A 20,796-nucleotide genomic window follows, 5' to 3' on the forward strand; every position below is an offset into this window, starting at 1 on the left:
ACCAGGTTTGCCCAAAAGACATACCTACGAGAGAGATGAGTATTCAAGCCCATGCCCGCATCCTCCTTGATCGTACCAATGCCCCATCTCTGTGAGTGTAGAGCACATAGTGCTCAGTCATGCCAACTGTGGACCCTTTCGTCCTCAGTGCATGAGGAGGGCAGGGAAGGGGCAGCTAAAGATGGAGGGCTTTCACGCTTTGCTTCATGGTTACTAAATGACTTTGCCCAAAGATGCCTCTCCTGTCCAGCTTTCCCAGCTGAAAATGGGAGCATCCTATCTTCCTCTCAGTCAACAAAGGCTTTCCAGTGACATTCTGTTTCTATAGAATAAGATGTAAAAGTAGACTTGAGGAAAACACTGTTTCTCCAACTCTTAGAGACAGAAGAGAGCATCGGATAAGATACTATCCATGAGTATTACCCAGCTCCACAGACACAAACACTTGTCCACTGAGAGGAGCAACAGAGGAAAGGTTCCATTTATCCCCCCTGGCCTGGCCCAAGGACCAAATTCCAGGAAGATACCACACCAACCCAGAGGCAGCCTTTGCAGACAGCCTGGCTCATCCAGAGCTGGCCCTCAGTTATCCTCATTTTTTGCTTTCTCAGCCACCCCAGGGGTCTGTGGTGGAAACTCAGGGTAGGAGGTAGGATAGTGGGAGAGGGTCTCATTGGAAAGAGCTCGTAAGCCAAAATTGTCTACATGGCTCCCAAGGGTGAAGATTTCCAACAGCCCTGTGGCTCTCTGAGCCTCTGGAACACCAAAGATATCAGCAGAGCCCCCCTGCAAGTGGCTTGCTCAGGAGGTCAGTGTTTTTTCCACCACTGCATTTACTGTTTTAGTGAATTATGAAATGCCTGGATGGTATCGAGGCAGCCGTGGCATCCTCATCCGAGCAGCTGCCTTGCCCCATTGCTCAGCCTCAGCTCTCAGTCTCTGGCCAAAATGAAGCAGAAAAGCACCTTTTAGGAGGGAGCTCTTTGGGATGTTGGAGGGAGCCCTCTTGGCTGTTCAGTAGCCCAAGATGTAGTTTTGAAGTGAAAAATATTTTCACAGAGACTAAGACAGACTACTGGAAAATGACAGTTGATATTTTTTTCATTTTTTTTTATTGTGATAAATAAATAAGTAACAAAGCATTTGCCATTTCAACATTTTTCATGTGTATGATTCAGTGGTAATAGTTATGTTTATCATGTTGTTCAGGCGTCACCATCATCCGCTTCCAAATTTTTCCATCACCATTAACAGAAGACACTAGTTTTCCTCTAGAACAAAGACGCTAATCATTTCAAGTAGAGAAAGTGACTGACGCTCAGCCTGGAACGCTTTCCCAAACACAGCAGCACAATGACTGTGCATTTATGTGCGATGAGGTTGACCTTCACGGTCCCAAAACTGGGGCAATCTCTTGATGTTCCACATTAAAGTACTTATTTTTGAAGCCGATCCCTCTTCCTCTGGTGGAAACCTGATTTAGAGACATTCGTTAAAACAGATACTGCTTTGTTCAAGCAGAGGGTTTCTTTAAAAGCATCAAAGGTAGACAGCCAGCTCTGAACTCAGTGGGAGTCCTAGATTTTCATGCACAAAGCTCCCGAGATGAAGAATAGGGAGAGCAGAAGGCCTGAGATAACTCTTCACTCAAAGCCCAAATCCCACAGTTGACTTTGGGAGGCAAGAAAACTAACAGCAGCTACTATTCAGGGAGCTGGAGACAAAAGTGCATCGTTGGGGACTGGTAATTCCAAATTGTCAGGAAAGAGGGGGAAATGTTGGCCAAGATGCAAAACCGAAGGTAAGATACTGCCCAGAGCCAGAGGACCGAAACAGCCCCCTGTGGGCGCCATTTTAAAGAAGGGCTCCGGCATGGACACAGAAGTATGAAAGGCATCTCACTTTTATAACATGAAGTAAAATCTCTGACTACTCAGAAAACACCATACAAGGAAAAGTCAAGAATGTGTGCGTCAGGAAAACATTCCCTCTCAAATCTACTTTAATGCTTTCAGGGGATAAAATGGCCAACAAGAAACTAATGAAGGATTGTTTTTATTTAGACTCAAAAGCCTTTGACAAGATATCATTCCAAATTTAGCCATGTTGGACTCAGGAGGCTGCTTTATCGTGCAAAGGAACTGGCTTGCTAGACAGAAACACCACAAGGAACAATAGCTATCTTCCAGGGATGGAGGCTGTAGGGCATAAATGTCAGAAGAGCGACGCCACAGTGAAATCCCTAAATCCACAGATGATATTTAGCTCTTCTGGGTAAAGAAATTACCAGTCTGATTAGAACAAACCACTGAAAGATGGTAAACGAGTTTAATTCAAGGGAGTTTGTTTCTGAAAACAAATTTGAAATGTATAATAACGCAAATGTGTAAATTAACAAATTTCAAGTTATCTGTCATGAACCAAGGAGAAGGCCTGTATGACTCAGGAGAAGGAGTCGTTGTGGTAGGTACACGAGTCAGCACTGCAGAAGGGAGGTAATAACGTGACGTCATCCATAACCACTTTTGGTGGCGACTTCATGCCTGGCACTGTGCTGTGGGCTTCCTTTACAATAGGCTTAATTCTCGCAACAGTCCTGTGAATCAGGCATCATTATCTCCATTTGGATGTAAAGAAACTGAGGGTCAGGGAAACTGAGTACATGACCCAAAGTTAACATGGCTAGTAAGTGGTTGAGCCAGGATTTTAATCCAGGGACATCTCCTTTTATAGCCTGTACAGTCTCAGAAAGACAATTGGAAACTAAGAGAAAAGACAACGATAGAGATGTAGAGACAGATGATAGAAATATAGGAAAATAGACAGACAGATAGATAGAGTCAGAGTTATCTATATCCATGTCTACTTAGAAGTCCCTGGGTGATACATACAGTTAATGGGCTCAGCTACTAACTGAAAGATTGGAGGTTCAAGTCCACCCAGAGGTGCCTTGGAAAAAAGGCCTGGCAATCTACTTCCAAAAAACCAGCCATTGAAAGCCCCATGGAGCACAGTTCTACTCTGACACACGTGGGGCCGCCATGGGTTGGAGTCAACTCTCCTTATGCCCATGAGTTTCCGCACCCAGCACACCATGCGCCTCTGCTTCCTGAGCCTCAGGAAGACAGAGAAGGCACCAGGAAAGCCCCTGAAGCCACAGAGTCCAGGGTGAGGACATGTTCACGATGGAAAGATGACTGTTAAGCCATGAGGGACCGGGATGAGAGGAGAGTGCGCTTCGGTCTCCGTGTGCACCTGCTGTGTGCGGGCTTCATGCTAGAAGCCTCTGAGTGTTGCCTTGCTGAACCCTCAGAGAGCCCCTCCCCCACTCACGGGGGGCCCTAGGGCTTGGGAAGAGATGATTCACTCACACACCCAAATCAAGCATCCAGCAAATAATAAACCAAAGATTTAGACTGTGAGGCTCCTTCTGCTGCACCAAGGGTGAAGCCTAAGAAAAGAAAGCATCATCTTTTGACAGAACGTATAGTTCGTTATTCCCAAAAAGACACACTGGATGAAAAGAAGTTCCAGAACAATCTGTACAGATTCATAGACCAGAGGTCCGTGACAGGTTACTGAGTGAAGTTAGGGAAATCCAGGAGGGTTCTGATCTTCTAAGTTTAATTTCTTACAGGACAATGATCAGATGCTGTTGTGGCCTCTCCTTTGGTGTTTCTGCAAACTATAATCACACTGGGCTTGGGTCTGCTCTGGAAGGCAATTCTTGGGGAAATAGGACCTTTCAAGCTGGAGTCGTGAGGGCTGGCTCCACCCAGTCCAGCTCTGCTGCTCCCCAATGCAGGACACTCCAGGCTGGGCATACCCTCTCTGGGCTACTCCGGCTGCACCACCAGGGATCTGGGCCAGACAACCTTTGAGCTCCATGTGAGTCCGGCGCTCTGTGGACTCCTCAAACCCGGAGAGGCCTGACCTACTGTTTCCCACATGCCCCACCCCACAGCCTCTCCTTAACCAAAAAAAAAAAAAAACCAAACCAGTTGCAATTCCGACTCATAGCAACCCTATAGGACAGAATATAGCTGCCCCATCGGGTTTCCAAGGAGCAGTTCATGGATTTGAACTGCCTACCTTTTGGTTAGCAGCCAAACTCTTAACCATTGTGCCACCAGGGCTCCAAGCCTCTCCTTAGAGGGACTTCAATGAACCATTAAAGTGACTGATTGAAACAGCATCTTCCTGACAGATAATCTTAGAAATTCTGCATAGCAAAAGTCCAATCCCAGCTCTGCATTCCCACCTTCCATCCAGGCTCCCAGCCACATCCAGACGTCCCTGGCCACCAGCCAGCTTTGCTCTGGGTGCCCGGCACGGCCCACGCAGTTAGGAGCGTGGATCTGCCGGAACGATGAGAGCCAGAGCTAAGGAGCAATTATCTTTAGACGTGCTGTTTAGATGATCTGAGTTACCGCTCCCATCCACACGTCCTCCAGGCAAACGCCAGGGAGGGAAATCTGAGGACAGAGATGCTCAGGGAGCGAGGTCACTTCTGGGTGGGAGGTGGGAGACGTGGGATGAGGGACAGGGGTGTCTTATATGGAAAGGAATCTGGGCAGAAGTATAAATAAGGAAGCTGTGGGAAAGACTGTGGATTCAGGAGCTAAATCGCTTGGGTGCAAAGCCTGGCTTTCCCACTGACTAGCCACTTAACAATTCCTTTGAGCCTCAGTTTCCTCATCTGTGAGATGGTATAATAAGAATCCACCTGCCTCATCTGGTTGTCAACGGGATTAAAGGAGTTCGATTCATCAAGTTCTTAGGACTGTTTGCCCGGTGCTGTCTGTGGTTATGGTGAGCTGCCGTCCAGTCGATTTTGACTCATGGAGACCCTGTGCGTGCAGAGTAGAACCGCTCCGTAGCGTTTCAAGGCTGGGACCTTTCTGAAGCAGATTGCCAGGCCTGTCTTCCAACGGTGGGTTTGAACTGCCAATCTTTCAGCTAGTAGTTGATTGATTAATCATTTGCACCACCTGGGAACTCTCCAAGTGTCAGCTATTATTGTGAGGTCATTAGCCACCTGGAAGGGGAGGCAACCTGCCGTTCTGTCTCTGGGGCGCGGGCTCAGGCAGATCTTGCAATGGTTTCTTGCCTCCTTGCAGCATCTCCTGTGGGGCGGAGCTGGGCTGTGAATGGACTGAATCGTCACGGTTTCGCAAGTGTCTGTTCTCCCACCTCCTCCCAGAGAAAAGACACTTGCAGCATAGATTCCTGGAGTCCATGACAAATTCTCCTAAAACCTGTAAGTACAGCAGAAGTACTCCTTGAACTCTTTTGATTTAAAACCTCTCTGGCTGGCCTCACACAGCCTCATTCACCCGTGATGGGGCACCCTGATATGTCTCAGGTTTATCGTCACGGTGCCTGACACCTGTCCCTGCATTGCTGGGCAGCGAGAACATGATGGAAAAGAGCTGGGCTGTGTCTGTCTCCCTCCCGGCCCCCCTAAGGAGGTGAAGGGCGATCGAGGCTGAGCAGAGACAGTGGGGCGGGTGCCACCTCAGTCCCGTCACCTGCAGGGACGGCCCAGTCAGCCGGCTGCTCTCACATCCACACCTGCAGTGACAACACCCAGCAAGGAAGAAGCACGCGACACAGGTTTGTCACATTTGCTCAGCAGGCTGGATATTGGCCAAATTAAAACAAAAAGGTGTTGCAAAACAGGTGGGAACGATTCCACCCCCCTCAGACCCACCCCGAGTCCCCCTCCTCCTCCTCCTAACTTGTGTTTGAAGGTGCTCCCCTCAGACAACAAGGAGGAGCCTGGGTGACACTGACAGATACAGACCATCGGGATCCTCCCCTCAGGAAGGAGCCCAAGGTGGCAGGTCTTTCAGCTCATTTACCTTTACGCTCTGACCCGGCTTTACTGCCAGCGCTCTGCATGTTCAACAGCTAATGGACAAACTCTGCTTCCCGCATGGACTGTGAACAGCAGTTGAGAGTCACTGAGAGGAATTAATAGCACAGCCTACAATTAAAATTAATAAAAAGAGATAAGGAACTAAGAGGAGATGTCACTGATATGGATTTGAAAAAAGTCAAGCCTCCCCCTCCAGGCACATGGCCTCAAATTTCCTTCTCGGGAACTTTTCCCACTGGGACGTTTACCGGCACACTGCGGGCCTCTGAGCTGCTCCTGTTCTCTGCACGTCACCTACAAGTGAGTCACTGGTAACGCTCACAAAGGAACTGTGATGACGAGAATTTGGAATGTGCTGCTCCCCATGAAAGACGAGTTAGAGCAGACACACATGCCCTTCTCGTGTTGGCAGAGTGTTAATAAACACCTTAGGTACGGATTGTTCCAGATTGTTCCCAATGCGCAGAGTGACGCCCTTCCACCAACCACTCTCTGCAGCCAGGTATCTGCCCCGGGCCTGGCCAACAAAGCTTCTACTGAAGGCCAGGCGATATGGCTGATTGATTGGTGTCAAGCTTGTTCCCGGCCTCATCTGGGGCCACCGGGAGCCCTGGGTGGGGCCTGGGATGGAGACCTGGCCCTCACTGCCTGCGTACTTAGGCCCCCCGGGCGCTGGAGCTTTCTTTTCTCTGTAAACTAAGGAGGGTGTGTGCGATGACCTCTACGCAATTCCCCTGCATGAAGCCCCTGTGGTTTGGTGGCACCACAGAAAGCAACTCTGCCGTGGCCTTGAGGGAGGGGGAGAAGCAGAGACTGCAGACCCCTCCCTGCCTGGGAGCTGCCTGCCGCATACGTGACGCTTACCTGTAGGTGTTCAGGGCCCACGAAACAACTAGCATATGGAGGCCCGGAGCGCTGGCTGTAAGCTGGGCCAGGAGTGGGTGCATTCAAGGAACCGGAGCTGGCGTCCAGGTTCTTTGAAAGGAAGGTGTTGGGAGAGCGGCTATGGGAACCCCAGGTCCAGGAGGCAGGAACAATGCACCGTTTGTTTCCAGAAAAGTCCATCAGACTCCCCTCCTGGTGACGGGAAAACACTCAGCAAGGACTGCCCCCCTCTCTTCGCCCGTACTCCTCACACACCCTCTAATTCCGCTTGTGCCGTCTCTCTTCCCCCGCAGGCCCGGGCTGCTCCTACGGCACGTTCTTCCCCCCGGGGGTGGTGCCCGCATGGACGGTGCCCTCAACGCCAGCGCGCCCGGCTTCCTGCTGCAGGGCTTCTCCGAGTTCCCGCGCCTGCGGCCCGTTCTCTTCCTGCTGCTGCTGGCCGCGCACCTGGCCACGGTGGCCGGCAACCTGCTCATCCTGGCGGCCGTGGCCACAGCGCTGCGCCGCCTGCCCATGCTGCTCTTCCTGGGCCAGCTGTCGGCCATCGAGCTGGGCTACACGCTGGTGGTGGCGCCGCGCACCCTGGCTGACCTGGCGGCTCCAGGCCCCGCACGCGGCCAACCCATCTCGCGGGTAGCCTGCGCGGTGCAGATGCAGCTCTTCGTGGCGCTGGGAGGCACCGAGTGCTTCCTGCTGGCCGCCATGGCTTACGACCGCTACGTGGCCATCTGTCACCCTCTGCGCTACGCGGCCGTGGTGACGCCCGCGCTGTGCGCGCGCCTGGCACTGGCCTGCTGCCTTGGTGGCCTGGCCGTGTCGCTGGAGCTGGTGACCGGCGTCTTCCGCCTGCCCTTCTGCGGGCCGCGCCTGCTCGTGCACTTCTTTTGCGACATCACGGCGCTGCTGCACCTGGCCTGCACGCGTGGCTATGCGGACGAGCTGCCGCTGCTCGGCGCCTGCCTGCTGCTGCTGCTGCTGCCCGCCGCGCTCATCCTGGCCTCGTACGGTGCCCTGGTAGCCGCCCTGCGCCGCCTACGAGCGCCCAGGGGCCGCCGGAAGGCCGCTGCCACCTGCGCCTCGCACCTGGCCGTCACCTTCCTGCACTACGGCTGCGCCACCTTCATGTACGTGCGGCCCAAGACCGCCTACGCACCGCGGCTCGACCGCACGCTGGCGCTCGTCTACACCAGCGTCACGCCGCTGCTCTACCCGCTCATCTACAGCCTGCGCAACCGCGAGGTCACCGCCGGCCTCCGCAGGGCACTAGCGTGGCGGCAGACGGGCCAGGCGCTGGGCAAGCCTTGACAGCAGCCGGGGACTGCCAGAGATGCAACTCTGCTCCCCAGGCTACCCCATCGCGGGACCGATTCAGGAAAGGGGACAAGGCCAGCTTCCCAGTAGTGGCCCCATCCTTCCCGCCTTCCTTGAAGAATGGCCAAAGACAGCGGGTGGTAGACCCCGAGACCTGGATTTAGAGACTCAATAAACACCTGCCGAGTTCCTCCTCTGTACTGGGGCCGCTGCTAGGCCCCGAGGTTGCATTGGAGAAGGAGGCGAACTCCCGAACTTCAGGAGCTCACAGTCTAGACGGACGGCTGGGAGGAGTGAACGCCGAGCCTCTCGAGGGCCGGAGGGAGGGCTCACAGGACGGTCTACCCATTTGGGACTTTGTGTGCGGAGTAGGGGACAGGAAACTTCTTGGGGGAGGGGGAGACATCTAAGAGCAGAACTGGAGGGCAAGTAGGAATCACTAGGGCGGAGGAAGGGTGAAGAATGCTCTGAGCAGAAGCTGCTAGGCAGGGGCCAGATTGGATGGCCAGGTCACCAGTGGGAGGACTTGGATCCTTGCAGTGATGGGATGGCTCTGGTTGCAGTCAGGAGAAGAGGCCAAGGGGCAGGCGGGGTGCCACGCCAGAGGCTGGAGGCCAGTGAGATGTGCAGGAGGTGGGAACAACAGGACCCTGGCTGGATCCGGGAGAGGGAGAAAGAGGGGTGCGTTAGTGTTTTGTGGCTTCCATATCAAAGGACCACGAACTGGGTGGCCTAGACGAAACTTATTCTCTCAGTGTTGGAGCCTAGAAGTCCGAAATCAAGGTGTTGGCAGGACCTCTCTCCCTCTGAAGCCTCTAGGGGGAGCTCCTTCCTTGCCTCGTCCAGATCCTGGTGGTCCCAGGAGTTCCTTACCTTGGGGCAGCATCTCTCCAATCTCTGCCTCCATCTTCAGGTGGCCATCTTCCCTCTGTGTCTCTCTGTGTCTTCTTGGTGTAAAGACACCAGTCATGTTGGCCCACCCTACTCCAGCATGACCTCATCTGAACTTCATTACATCTGCAAAGACTCTGTTTTCCAAATAAGGTCACATTCACAAGTACCAGGGGTTAGGACTTGAACATATCCTTATGGGGACAGAAACGAACCATAACAAGGAGCAGGTCTCCCACATGGAAGGCGAAAATTCAACCACTGAGCCACCACTACCCTTTTAGCCCCTGTGTCAGCAGGGGAGTGACATGTTCCAGTTTGAAGACTCTGGCTACAGCGTGGAGAGTGGATCAGAGTGGGACATGACAGACAGTACATTCATTAGGAAACCAGTGAGGATAGAGACAGTGGTGGCCATTTGGGGAAGTGGCAGTGGGAGAAGGGAGAGATGGACAGGTGGGAGAAATAGCCAGAAGGTAGACGTAACAGAACTTGGTGCACATTGCGTTGTGGGGATAACAGAGGAGTTGCGGATGATATGGCCCACAGGGCTCACTGAGATGTAGCGCACAGGAAGAGAATCTGGTCTGAGGGGAGGGCAGGTGGAGACAACAAGGTCAGCATTGACTGTGTTGACACGGGTATGAGATAAATAGTCGGCACTTGGATATGTCAGAAGACTTGGGGCTAGAGAAATGTTATTTGGCTATGGCCAGCATATGAGCGGTGATTGGCATGGCTGAGATGACCCACAGAGAGTGGTAAGGGTTAGAGAAGAAGCAGTTCCGAGATAGGACCCCAAGGAAAACTCACTCTGAAGGATGGGCTGACTTCCTAAGCCTGACACAAAGCGCTAAAAAAACCCAAAACCAAACCTGTTGCCATTCAGTCGATTCTGACTCATAGAGACCCTATAGGGGTCCCATAAGGTTTTCAAGGAGCAGCTGGTGGATTCGAACTGCCTACCTTTTGGTTAACAGCCATAGCTCTTAACCACTGCGCCACCAGGACAGAAAGCACAGCATTCGTTAATTATATGAAAAAAACCAAAGCTTTCTGTATGGGACACTACCTTGAACAAAATGAAAAGAGAAAAAAAAACAAGCTCGGAAAACATATCTAATGTATAGAAAGGCTGATTTCACTAATATATAAAGAGCTCTTTCCAATCAATAAGAAAAGGACTAACGACCCAAAAGGGAAATGAGCAAAGGATATGAATAGATTGTTCACAGAAAAAGAAAATATTAACGGTCTTAAATCATAGGGGAAGAGTTTCAATCTCACTTATAGTAAGAGAAATGTAAGATAAATTTACAAAATGTCATCTTATCAGACTGACAACACTCAAAAAGATGAGTAACACATGGCTGGAAGGGTAAAACAGGCACGCTCATGCTCGTACATTGTTGGTGAGAATATGCATGTTGACTACCTCCATGGAGGGCAATTGGGTAATGTTTACTAAAATTAAAGGCATGTTTTATTTGTTCCAATGGTTCTACTTCAAGGGTTTGATGCTACAAATTTACTTGGCTTGTGGGGAAATATGTATGTTCCAAAATATTAATGTCAGCATTGCTTGGATTAGCAAATTTAGATAAGACGTGTCTTAAATATCAATCAACACGTGACTGATTAATTGCATTTTGGTTTTTCCTATAACGGACTGTTGTGCTGCCATCCAAAAGAATGGAGCAGTTTTATATGTGGCATGTATGGGGCTACCTCACATAAATGTGGTTATGTGAGAAAAGCAAGGCACATAATGGCATCACTAAGGAGTCATCCAGGATTCCACTCCTCTCTTCAGACACATCTGGCCTTTGCACTTGTGATTTCCATTCTGGAATGTTCTCCCATAGATCTTCACAGGCTGGCCTCTTGCTATCTGATGTTGTCTCAAGTCAAACATTGACCCCTGGCAGGGAGGCCTTCACTGATCACCTATAACTGCCTTTTCCTGTCTGCTGTCACACTATCACACTATCTTTTCTGCTCATCTCTCATTATTTGAACCATCTTGTTTATGCGCTTCTTCACGTTTTAATTGCCCATTCCTCCCAACAGAACAGAGACTCTAGGAAGTCTCTTTACTTACCACAGTATTCCCATGTCCTAACGGTACCTGGAAGGTAGTAGTTACTCCATAAATTGTTGAATAGTGAATGACCAAATAAATGTTTATGGTATTGTCTGACCCCCCGCCTCACAGGAAGCAGCCTTGGGCTCTTGATCTTGATTCTCCTTCCTCCTTGTGAAGTTAGAGGAGGTCAGACACTGTCCCCATGCCATGTTTACAGGTATGCTAGCATTTGTATATAAAACACGCAGAATAGAATGTATGTGTATGTATGCGCATGTGTGTGTGCCTGTGTGTGTCCTGTGTGTATTGTATACACACACACACACCTTTGTAACCGAATTAAAAGTCTGGGGCCTGGGGGGCAGAGGTGGGACAGATCTCTGCTTTTACTCCAAGCTTTTACAGCGAGCTGGCCAGAGGCATCCTTTCTTCCTGGTACTTGGAGTCAGCAGCAGAATCCTCTATCATGAGATTCATGGATTGAATTGTGTCCCCCAAAAAATGTGGGTATCAGTTTGACTAGGCCATGATTCCCAATGTTGTGTGGTTGTCCTCCATTTTGTGATTGTAATTTTACATTAAAGAGGATTAGGGTGGGATTGTAACACCACCCTAACCCAGGTCACATCCCTGATCCAATGTAAAGGGAGTTTCCCTGGGGTGTGGCCTGCACCACCTTTTATCTCTTGTAATCCAGGCACCATCTAGTTCTTCTGGTCTCAGGCTGATGGAGTCTCTGGTTTATGTGGCCCTTTCTGTCTCTTGGGCTAATATTTCCCTTGTGTCTTTGGTGTTCTTCATTCTCCTTTGCTCCAGGTAAGAGATAAAAAGGAAAGGGAAGCAAGTGGAGAGTGGGGGACCTCATACCACCAAGAAAGAAGCACTGGGAGCAGAGCGTGTCCTTTGGACCCGAGGTTGCTGCACAGAGAAGCTCCTAGTCTGGGGGAAGATGACGAGGACCTTTCTCCAGAGCCGACAGAGAGAGGAAGCCTTCCCCTGGAGCTGACGCCATGAATTTGGACTTCTAGCCTACTAGACTGTGAGAAAATAAATTTCTCTTTGTGAAAGCCATCCACTTGTGGTATTTCTGTTGTAACAGCACTAGATGACTAAGACAATGAGTAAGGGCAGAATTTCATCATTTACGCTCTTGATGGGGAGCGCTGATGATCAGGCAATGCCAAGAACAGAGTCCAGGGTCTGAGAGACAGTGATAGGGAGGGAGACGGAGGTTGGAATCAGGAAGACAAGGCACGGAGAGCAAAGCAGAAGCATCATCAGTGAGCATCAACGCTGGAAGACCAGATGGATGGGAGGAGAGGCAAGCCTGGAATCTGGATGAGTTTCCCCTCGCTGCTCTAACAAACTACCACAAACTTAGTGACTTAAAACAGCACAAAATCATCCTCTTACAGTTCTGGAGGTCGGAAGTTTAAAATCAGTTTTACTGGGCTACAGACAAAGATGTCGGCAAGGCAGGTTCCTTTTGGAGGCTTCAGGGGAGATTCTGTTTCCTGGCTTTTCTTGGCTCTTAGTGGCTGCTGACATTCCTTGGCTGGTGGTCCCTTCCTCCTTTCACTCCAACCGCTAGCTCCTATCATCACATCTCCTACTACTCACTCTGACCACCGGCCTCCCTCTGACAAGGGCCCATGTGATGATATTGGGTTCACCAGCATAGCCCAGGCTAATCTCCTATCTCAAGGTCTTTAACACGGTCACATCTGCAAAGATCCTTTTGCCATATTGGGTAACATTCACAGGTTCTAGGGAGTTGGAGGACGTGGATATATTTGAGGGCCAGTCAACCACAGCATTCAAAATATTAAGGCAGAATTGAGGCAAAGGTTAGGCCTGGAAGTCAGCTGGGGCCCTAGAGACAAAAGCAAGCCACTTCCTTATCTGAAAGCCACAGAGCAAACCGCATCTCAGAGCATCAGGAAACACCCGCTAGGCACAGCTCTGCTCCTGTGGGTACTGCGGACTCATCACTCTGCTCAGTTGGGTCATGGGAAAGTTCCTGGCAGCAAGGAGACCCTGTGGCTTTTTCTGCTGACCCCATGGGTAGAACTCAAGACTTCAGAGCATGGAGAGACCTTGGCGCTCGCCTGTCGGAACCACTTCACTATAAGGAGGAGGAGATGAGGATAGATTTGACATCAGACGCACCAGTCCTCAGCTCCGCCTGCCCCTCTTCCTGTTTTCTAGCTCTGGCCAGGTGTCATCTAGTCATCTAGTGCTGTTCTAACAGAAATGCCACAAGCGGATGGCTTTAACAAACAGAAATTTATTCTCTCACAGTCTAGGAAGCTAGAAGTCCAAATTCAGAGTGCCAACCAGGGCAAGTTTTTCTCTTTCTGTTGGCTCTAGGGGAAGGTCCTTGTCATCAACCTTCCCCAGCTGAGGAGCTTGTCAGTGCAGGGACCCTGGGTCCAAAGGACTTGCTGTTCTCCTGGCTCTTGTTTCTTGGTGGTATGAGGTCCCTCTGTCTCTCCGTTCACTTCTCTCTTTTATATCTCAAAAGAGATTGACTCAAAATACAACCGAATCTTGTAGGTTGAGTCCTTCCTCATTAACATAACTGCCTCTAATTCTGCCTCATTAACATCATAGAGGTAGAATTTACAACACACAGGAAAATCACATCAGATGACAAAATGGTGAACAATCATACAATACTGGGAATCGTGGCCTAGCCAAGTTGACACACATTTTGGGGGGACACAACTCAATCCTTACCGCCAGGTCTGTGCCAGCCCCACAGAGTTGCCGTGAATTTGACAGAGCCCTTTCTCCTCCTCTCTCACTCCCTAGGGCATAGAAAGTGCCCCAGCCCCCTTAGTACATACCAAGCTAAGGGAACCAAGAAGGGCCTTTCAAAAAGAACCAAACAGACCCTTTAAGCATAATATTACAGGTGCCTTTTGCTTCATGACCCAATCTGATTGTCACAGAGCTGCTGTGCCCCAGGTCAGACCTGGGGTGGCAGCACCCCTTCTTCCTTCTCTGCCCACATGGTCTACACCCCATAGAGATCTAAGAACTGATGGGTCAGGATGACTGACAATCAGGCCTACCGCAGGCCAGGGAGAAGCAGTTGAGTTCTTGGCAGTGGGGATGGAGCAGTGATATTAAAGGAAATGGGGAGAAGGTGGGGGAGGGGAGAAGGGAAAAGGATCCCATGGGAGAGTTTCATCTCCTGAGGGCAGGTGTGATGAGCTGAACAGAGGAGAGGAGAGACTCTGACTCCCCACGGAAGATGGACCTGTATGGAAGTTATAGGTATACTGGGGATAATACTTTGGGAATATTTGATCAGTATATTTTTGTCTTTGCTAATACCAAATTTCTAGTCATCCTGAGACACCTCTATCAAGATGCAGAGCTTTCATGTAGAAATTTTTGAAATGGTGTATTTTTGACTACGTATATTTTCACCCAAAAAGAAAAAGGTCGAGAAGGGAGAGGGTTGACATGTTTTGGGGTTGTTAACCAATGTCATAAAACAATATGTGTACTACTGTTTCATGAGAAACTATTTGTTCTGTAAGCATTCACCTGAAGTACAGTTAAAAAAAAAAAAAAAGATGCAGAACCTTCAGACTTGACCCTGAGATTTTGATAACCAAGAAGCACAGGGACCTCAGGATGTGACACAGGTGGAGCCCGCATTCCATACAAGAGGGGACCTTCCCCTCTGGCACAGGTGTGGTGAGGAAGAAAGGAAGAGGAAGGCAAAGAAATAGACAGTCCAGTAAGGTGTCCCGACCACGCCCCTAAGGGACAAAGTCCCTGAGGACAGAGAAGTGATAGGAAGAAGAGACAGCCAAAACTGGAAGTGCCTCTAGGTTCCCCTGTGGGTCCTGGGAGGGGACTGTTGTTCAGGGTGGCCCAGCAAGGGTGGGGGAGGACAACAGCACCAGAAGGTACATGTAGACATGCACCTGGCTGCTTCCAGAGGGGGCTGTCTCCAGTTCCTGAACGGTCCACCAGAAGACCTGCCAGGAAGATTCTTCATGGTACAGAGAAAGTGGTCATATAGCTGAGAGTGACAAGGCGACTTCCCAAGTCAGGGCTCCAAAAATGAGGCACAGTCGCCTCCGGAGGTGGTGTGGGAGTGTGTGTGGTGTGTGTGTGCGCGCATGCATGCATGCATACCTGCGCGTGTGTATTTGTGTTATATGTATGTGTGTGTGCTGTGTGTGCATGTATGTGTATGTGTGTGGTGTGGTGCAGTGTGTGTGGTGTGGTGTAGAGTAGTGTATGTATATGTGTGGTATATGCGTGTGTACGTGTGTGTGTATTTGTGTTGTTTGTGCGTGGTGTGTGTGGTGTAGTGTGTGTGTACATGCATGAATGAGTACCTGTGCATGAGTGTGTTTGTGTTATATGTGTGTGGTGTGTGTATTTGTATGTGTGGTGTGTGTGTGCATATGTGTGTATACACATGGATGCATATGCATGTGTGTGAGTGTATTTGTGTTGTATGTGTGTGATGTGTGTATGTGTGTGCATGTATGTGTATGGGTGTGCTGTGGTACAGTGTGTGTATGAGTGTGGTGTGTGCATGTGTGTGCGGTGTGTGTGTGTGTATACTTGAGGGGGATCACAACATTAGGAAAAGCAGAAGTGGGGCTAACTGAAAGGAACTGCCCCTGGGCCCTGATGAAGCCCAACAACAAACTGTCCGTGAGTCCCTCAGCCACAGGCTTCAGCAGTGGACACCCCTGGCTGGCTCCAGATGAGCCACATGCCAGCAGGAACCAGCCAGTGATGGGAGCAGTTGCCCAGAAATCAGCACCAGGACTAGAAGAAACTAGAGGATTCTACACTTCCCTCCCACAGGCCATGGGTCAATACCACAGCTTCCTCTTACATCCAGAAGCCATCTTTAGAAAGCAGAGAAAGAAATAAACCTCTCAACTCAGGGTTGAAGTTGGAATTAATTACATATTTACCTGGAGAGATTATTTTAAGTCCAAAGAGACTGTTTTTACTGTAGGAGACTAAGATAGTTTTAACTGGCATATTATGTTGTTGGCTTTTTCTCCCCCTTTCTGCACAGCCCAGGGAGATGGAGACTCCAGAAGATAAGATCGTTACGGAAAACGAAAAAGGTACATTTTCATTGAACATCCAAGAAGAATGCATTTAAGTTTGTTACCCCACAGCATTGGCAAGTCGACTTTGAAGTAAAATTTGCCCTGGATGCCATATTTATGATTGTAATCATTTAAGGAAAGACTTCTTTGCCAGAAATGGTCTGTACTGTGCTTGTCCAATGTTAGTACATAATAAGGAAATTACATAAAGTTTCAGTGAGATGGTTCTTTTAAAGAATTTAGTGCTCATTAGCTATTATTTGCCAAGTCTTTCTTTCCCTGCCCACTGCCACCACTTAAGCGGTTTCCCCCAAGTCACGTAGTTGGCTGTGCACAGAGAGAAGACCAAACCCTGGAAATACCATTTTAAACTGTTCCCAGCGTGTGGATGTGGGAAGCAGAGCAGTGGTCATGCCCAGCAAGACTGAGCCAAGTAGAGATGAGTTGTAGCCAAGGCTACTGAAACTGAAGTCAGGTGTGGTGCTCAATGATGTGCTTCTCAGAAGGTGCCTCTTGACATTCCATTGCTGTAGAAGTGGGGAAAAGTTAACCAAATGGAAAGAACTGAGTGGGAAAGGGGCATGACTGAGGACGAGATATAGTCATTCCTTGGGAGTAAACTATTCATGGTGACAGGAAAGTCTTGTGGCAGAGAGACGTTAGAGTGGGGCAGTAGGGGTTGGGAAGTGGGTAGTGGTGGAGCAAGTTCCAAAGGGGTGACAGGAAAGACCCAGGCAAGCAGCAGGCCTGGAGCTGCACAGATACTGCAGGAAATGAATTATTTCCAAGGGCTGGAGGTCCAAATAGTGCCTGAAATATTGGCTCCTTCAACGAAACTCCTGGTGTGAAACCAGGCTCAAAGGAGAGAATTGCTGCTACCTTCTCAAGTCCACAGGTTGGAACCCACGATGGTCTGACTCCAATCCCAGACCTCAGTGTCTAGTATGAAAGGGGAATACTATAACATATAGGCTGGAAAACAGACATCCAGAGCTACAGGATCCTCAGAGGTCTAATCTAACCTCTTTGTTTTACAGATGAGGAATCTGAGACTCAAGAGATTAAATGACCTGACCAAAGTCATAGAGCTATTTGTACCAAAGTCAGAGCAACGGCTATTCTCCTGAATCTAGTCCAGAGTGTGAAGTAGAGCTACCATTCCTGGACCAGTCTTAGAGGGACAAATCTCCAAGATAATTAAACCTTTGTCTTGTTAATCTTGACCCATTACTATGGAAAAACTCTAGTGGGTTCCTCACTGACTAAGTCTGATTTTTCTTCCCATCTTACCAAAGACCAGTCTTCTATTACTGGAGCTTGGTATGAGCCACTATTCCTGAAATCGGTAGGTAAACAGTGGGAATAAAATCCCATCCTGACCCATTGTTTTCTCTGCTCCTTCTAGTAATTCCAGAGAAATGATTATAATTTTGTGGAGGGTGACTAAGAAGTGGAGATCAAGCTTGGCAAAGGCTGGAAAAACTGCAGGTGGTATGAAAAGATGCAGAGGAAACACTTAACAGAAACGTGATATAGGAAAACTCCCAAAAACCTGTGGGAGGGTTTTAGTGACAGTGACCCGGGGACTTCTCAGTGGAGCCCAGGCTATGGATGTGAAGATTCCCATGTGTGATGTTCACTCACTACTCTCGTCACTAAAACTAGATGTGTGGGATGGGGGAGACGTGCTTTCATGTTCCCTTAGGAAGGAGCCCAGGCTATGAGATTCCATTTCCTTTTTCCCTCCTCAGGAGCCCCTGAGCGGTGCAAATGGTTAACACACTTAGCTGCTAACCAAAAGGCTGGCAGTTCAAGTCCACCCAGAGGCACCATGGAAGAAAGGCCTGGAAATCTACTTCTGAAAAATCAGCCATTTGAAAACCTTGTGGAGCATAGTTCTACTCTGACACACATGGGCTCACCATGAGCGGGAGTCAACTCCACGGCAACTGGTTGGGTTCCCTTTCTCAACTACTCTCACTTCCTTCCCACGAGACCAAAGGAGTAAATGTTCCTTCCTCTAGCAGCCATAGCCTTAGCCATGCCAGCAATGCCATAGTCCTGATGGGCAGTGAAAGACCCAAAAGAACCAGGGAAGAACTCATTAGCCTAAGAACAAGGACAATTAAAAGTTGAGACAAAAATATTTTCAGAATGTTTATTCCATAGGGAACTTAGTGAAGTAGCTGGGGGAAGAATGAGTAAAAGAACACACCAAGAGCAAGTAATTGCCCTCTGGGGAATCCTGGGTTCTGAGAAGTCATCAGCCAAGACTGACTAAGTAAAACCTCCATCACCAGTAAGAGGGTGGACAACTGCTCCAAGGGCTTCCTGAGAGATGTGCTGCCTCCTCGACAATGTGAGTCCTGTGTGTGAGGTGAGCACGCAGCCTGGAGAGCCCCCACAGGAAAGGCAAGGGCAGGTTTGAAAGGGTGGAGCCCAGACCCCTGGGATCCTCCACTGAGCTGTTCTCGCTGGGTGTAGTTGGGGGAACTTGGGTTCCTCCCAGGACCTAGATGATGCAACTCATTGTTTGTGAACCACTCAGTAGAGTCCTCGGTCAGGTCAGTTGTCAGGTCCACAGTGGAAGCAAAAGCGATCAGTATACGCAGACGTAGGCGCAAGGAGCTAAGAGTAGGGGGCAAAAGGGAGAAAGCTCTATTTTGGCCTTGAGGAATTTGCATTACGTTGGAGATCAGAAGAAGGAACAGAGAGGGGCTGAGCTTGAAACTAGACAAACCCACTACCATCAAGTCAATTCCAGCTCATAGCGACCCTGTAGGACAGAGTAAAACTGCCCCATAGGGTTTCCAAGGCTGTAATCTTTACGGAAGCAGACTGTCACATCTTTCTCCCACAGAGCAGCTGGTGGGTTCAAACCACCAACATTTCTGTTAGCATCTGAGCGCTTAACCACTGCGGCAGCAGGGCCCCTTATAGATAGACACAGACCCTGTCTTTTCCTGAAAAAGAGGATGATGACTTCTCAGCCATCAAGAAGCATAATTCTTATGGAACGACGGAGGTTTGGTCCCTGATCTGGTGGGAACGTGGCGTGAAGGTCATCTCACTCTAGGAGTTACCTGGGACGGTCTTGGGAAGGAGGCTCTCTCATCAGAAGGCTGCAAGTCTCTTGGTCTTGACCCACGAGTTTCTCCCATTTCTGCTGGCATGGCCCCTTCCTTCTTTTCTTAGCCTCTGGTTTGCAATTCACCCTGGTCCCACTCATTAGCAGCCCCCGAACAGTTATGTGTGATATGAATTCTTTGATCCAGAAACTCACTAATACATCATATCTTATTGCCTACAGTTCCACTGCCTGTGCATACTTGTTGTTGTTAGGTGCCATTGCGTCAGTTCCAACTCACGAGAACCCTATGTACAACACAACAAAACACTGCTCAGTCCTGTGCCATCCTCACAATCATTGCTATGTTTGAGCCCACTATTGTAACCACTGTGTCAATTCATCTTGTTGAGTGATCAAAGACCAAAGAATTTCTTTTTCTTTTTATACCATTTTAAACTAAAGCTTATATATATTCATTTATGGCAATGGTTAGAATTTCATCTCTAGAGCTGGAAGAAATCTTGGTGTTTACCTAATCTAGTTTGCTCATTCTGCAGATGAAGAGATAATGGCTCAAAAACATAGTGATATACCGAGTGATGCATAGATGGTTTGTTGACACAGGTAGATTGAAACCAGGTCTCCTTAGGACCAGTCTAAGTACACTTAGACCACATCTACTTTTCCAAGAAATTTCTCGGCTTTTACTTCACTATTTTTATATTGCTCCCTGGCTATTTACACAGTTCTGCTTGATGTCTCCAGTTACCAGTCTTGGTGCTCCAGCTTCCTCTGAAGCACCTCTGATGAAGTCACAATGACTCACTCTCTCTTTCTTCCTGCCAAGCCGAGATCCTGGAGAGGGAGACAGGATCCCTGCTACCCTAGCCCCTGTCATTGGACCTGACGCTACTCAGTGCTTAGAAAATATTTGTGAGTAGAGACAATTCTGTAATTATTGCAAAACAATGAGAAAGATTCTATTCATAAAATAGTTCATCTTTGTCAAAAAAGAGCATGGACAGTTCTGTATTGAGCCCCTACGGTGTGCAGAACATGGGAGCACCCAGTGGATATAGATGGACTTTCTACCTTAATTCTTCACTGTGCTTAGGCAGGGTCTCTGGGAACTAGGTTATCAGGCAACAGGATTTGTTGCAAAGGGGACTCAACGGTCCACATTCTATTAACTTTCTGGCCTTCATGGCACATGCTCATATTGCTTCTTGTCCCTGTATCACTGAGCACAAATTACTTAGTCATATGGACTTGTCAAGTATACTAACAAGCAGACAAATTGACCAGTTACTGTCAATTCAATTCCAACTTATGGTTCCCCGGTGTGTGTTGGAGTAGAACTGTGCTCCATAGGGTTTTCAATGGCCGATTTTTCAGAAGTAGATTACTAGATCTTTCTTTCTTTTTTGTGTGTGTGTGTGTTTTTTTCTTATTTTATTTATTTATTTTATTGTACTTCAGGTGATGGCTTACAGAGCAAATAGTTTCTCGTGAAACTGTAGTACACATGTTGTTTTATGACTTTGGTTAACAACCCCACAACATGTCAACC

At 48.9% G+C, this 20,796-nt stretch overlaps 1 protein-coding gene and 1 long non-coding RNA gene across 3 annotated transcripts; one reads left to right on the top strand and one right to left on the bottom strand.

The window, feature by feature from the left end:
* Window positions 1-1,151: 1,151 nt before the first annotated feature.
* On the bottom strand, window positions 1,152-9,007 carry LOC111821628 (uncharacterized). 2 transcript variants are annotated; one of them, XR_002824987.1, is made up of 4 exons: window positions 8,951-9,007; window positions 6,746-6,958; window positions 5,865-5,989; window positions 1,152-1,474 (listed from the first exon to the last, which is right to left on the bottom strand). It is a non-coding gene; the product is annotated as an uncharacterized LOC111821628 (long non-coding RNA). The 2 variants fall into 2 exon arrangements; XR_002824988.1 differs by lacking the exon at window positions 1,152-1,474 and adding an exon at window positions 4,022-5,258.
* LOC101356058 (olfactory receptor 10AC1-like) lies at window positions 7,028-8,130 on the top strand. The gene has a single exon (XM_004382416.2). It carries the CDS (start codon window positions 7,109-7,111, stop codon window positions 8,069-8,071), a length of 963 nt encoding a protein of 320 aa, XP_004382473.1. The 5' UTR covers window positions 7,028-7,108; the 3' UTR covers window positions 8,072-8,130.
* Window positions 9,008-20,796: the final 11,789 nt, after the last annotated feature.

Source organism: Trichechus manatus, unplaced genomic scaffold, assembly GCF_000243295.1.
Source record: "Trichechus manatus latirostris isolate Lorelei unplaced genomic scaffold, TriManLat1.0 scaffold00093, whole genome shotgun sequence".
Taxonomy (NCBI): domain Eukaryota; kingdom Metazoa; phylum Chordata; class Mammalia; order Sirenia; family Trichechidae; genus Trichechus; species Trichechus manatus.

What these genes read in the sequence shown, in the direction of transcription:
- LOC101356058 (XM_004382416.2), top strand. Translation starts at nt 7,109, where the DNA reads ATGGACGGTGCCCTCAACGCCAGCGCGCCCGGCTTCCTGCTGCAGGGC.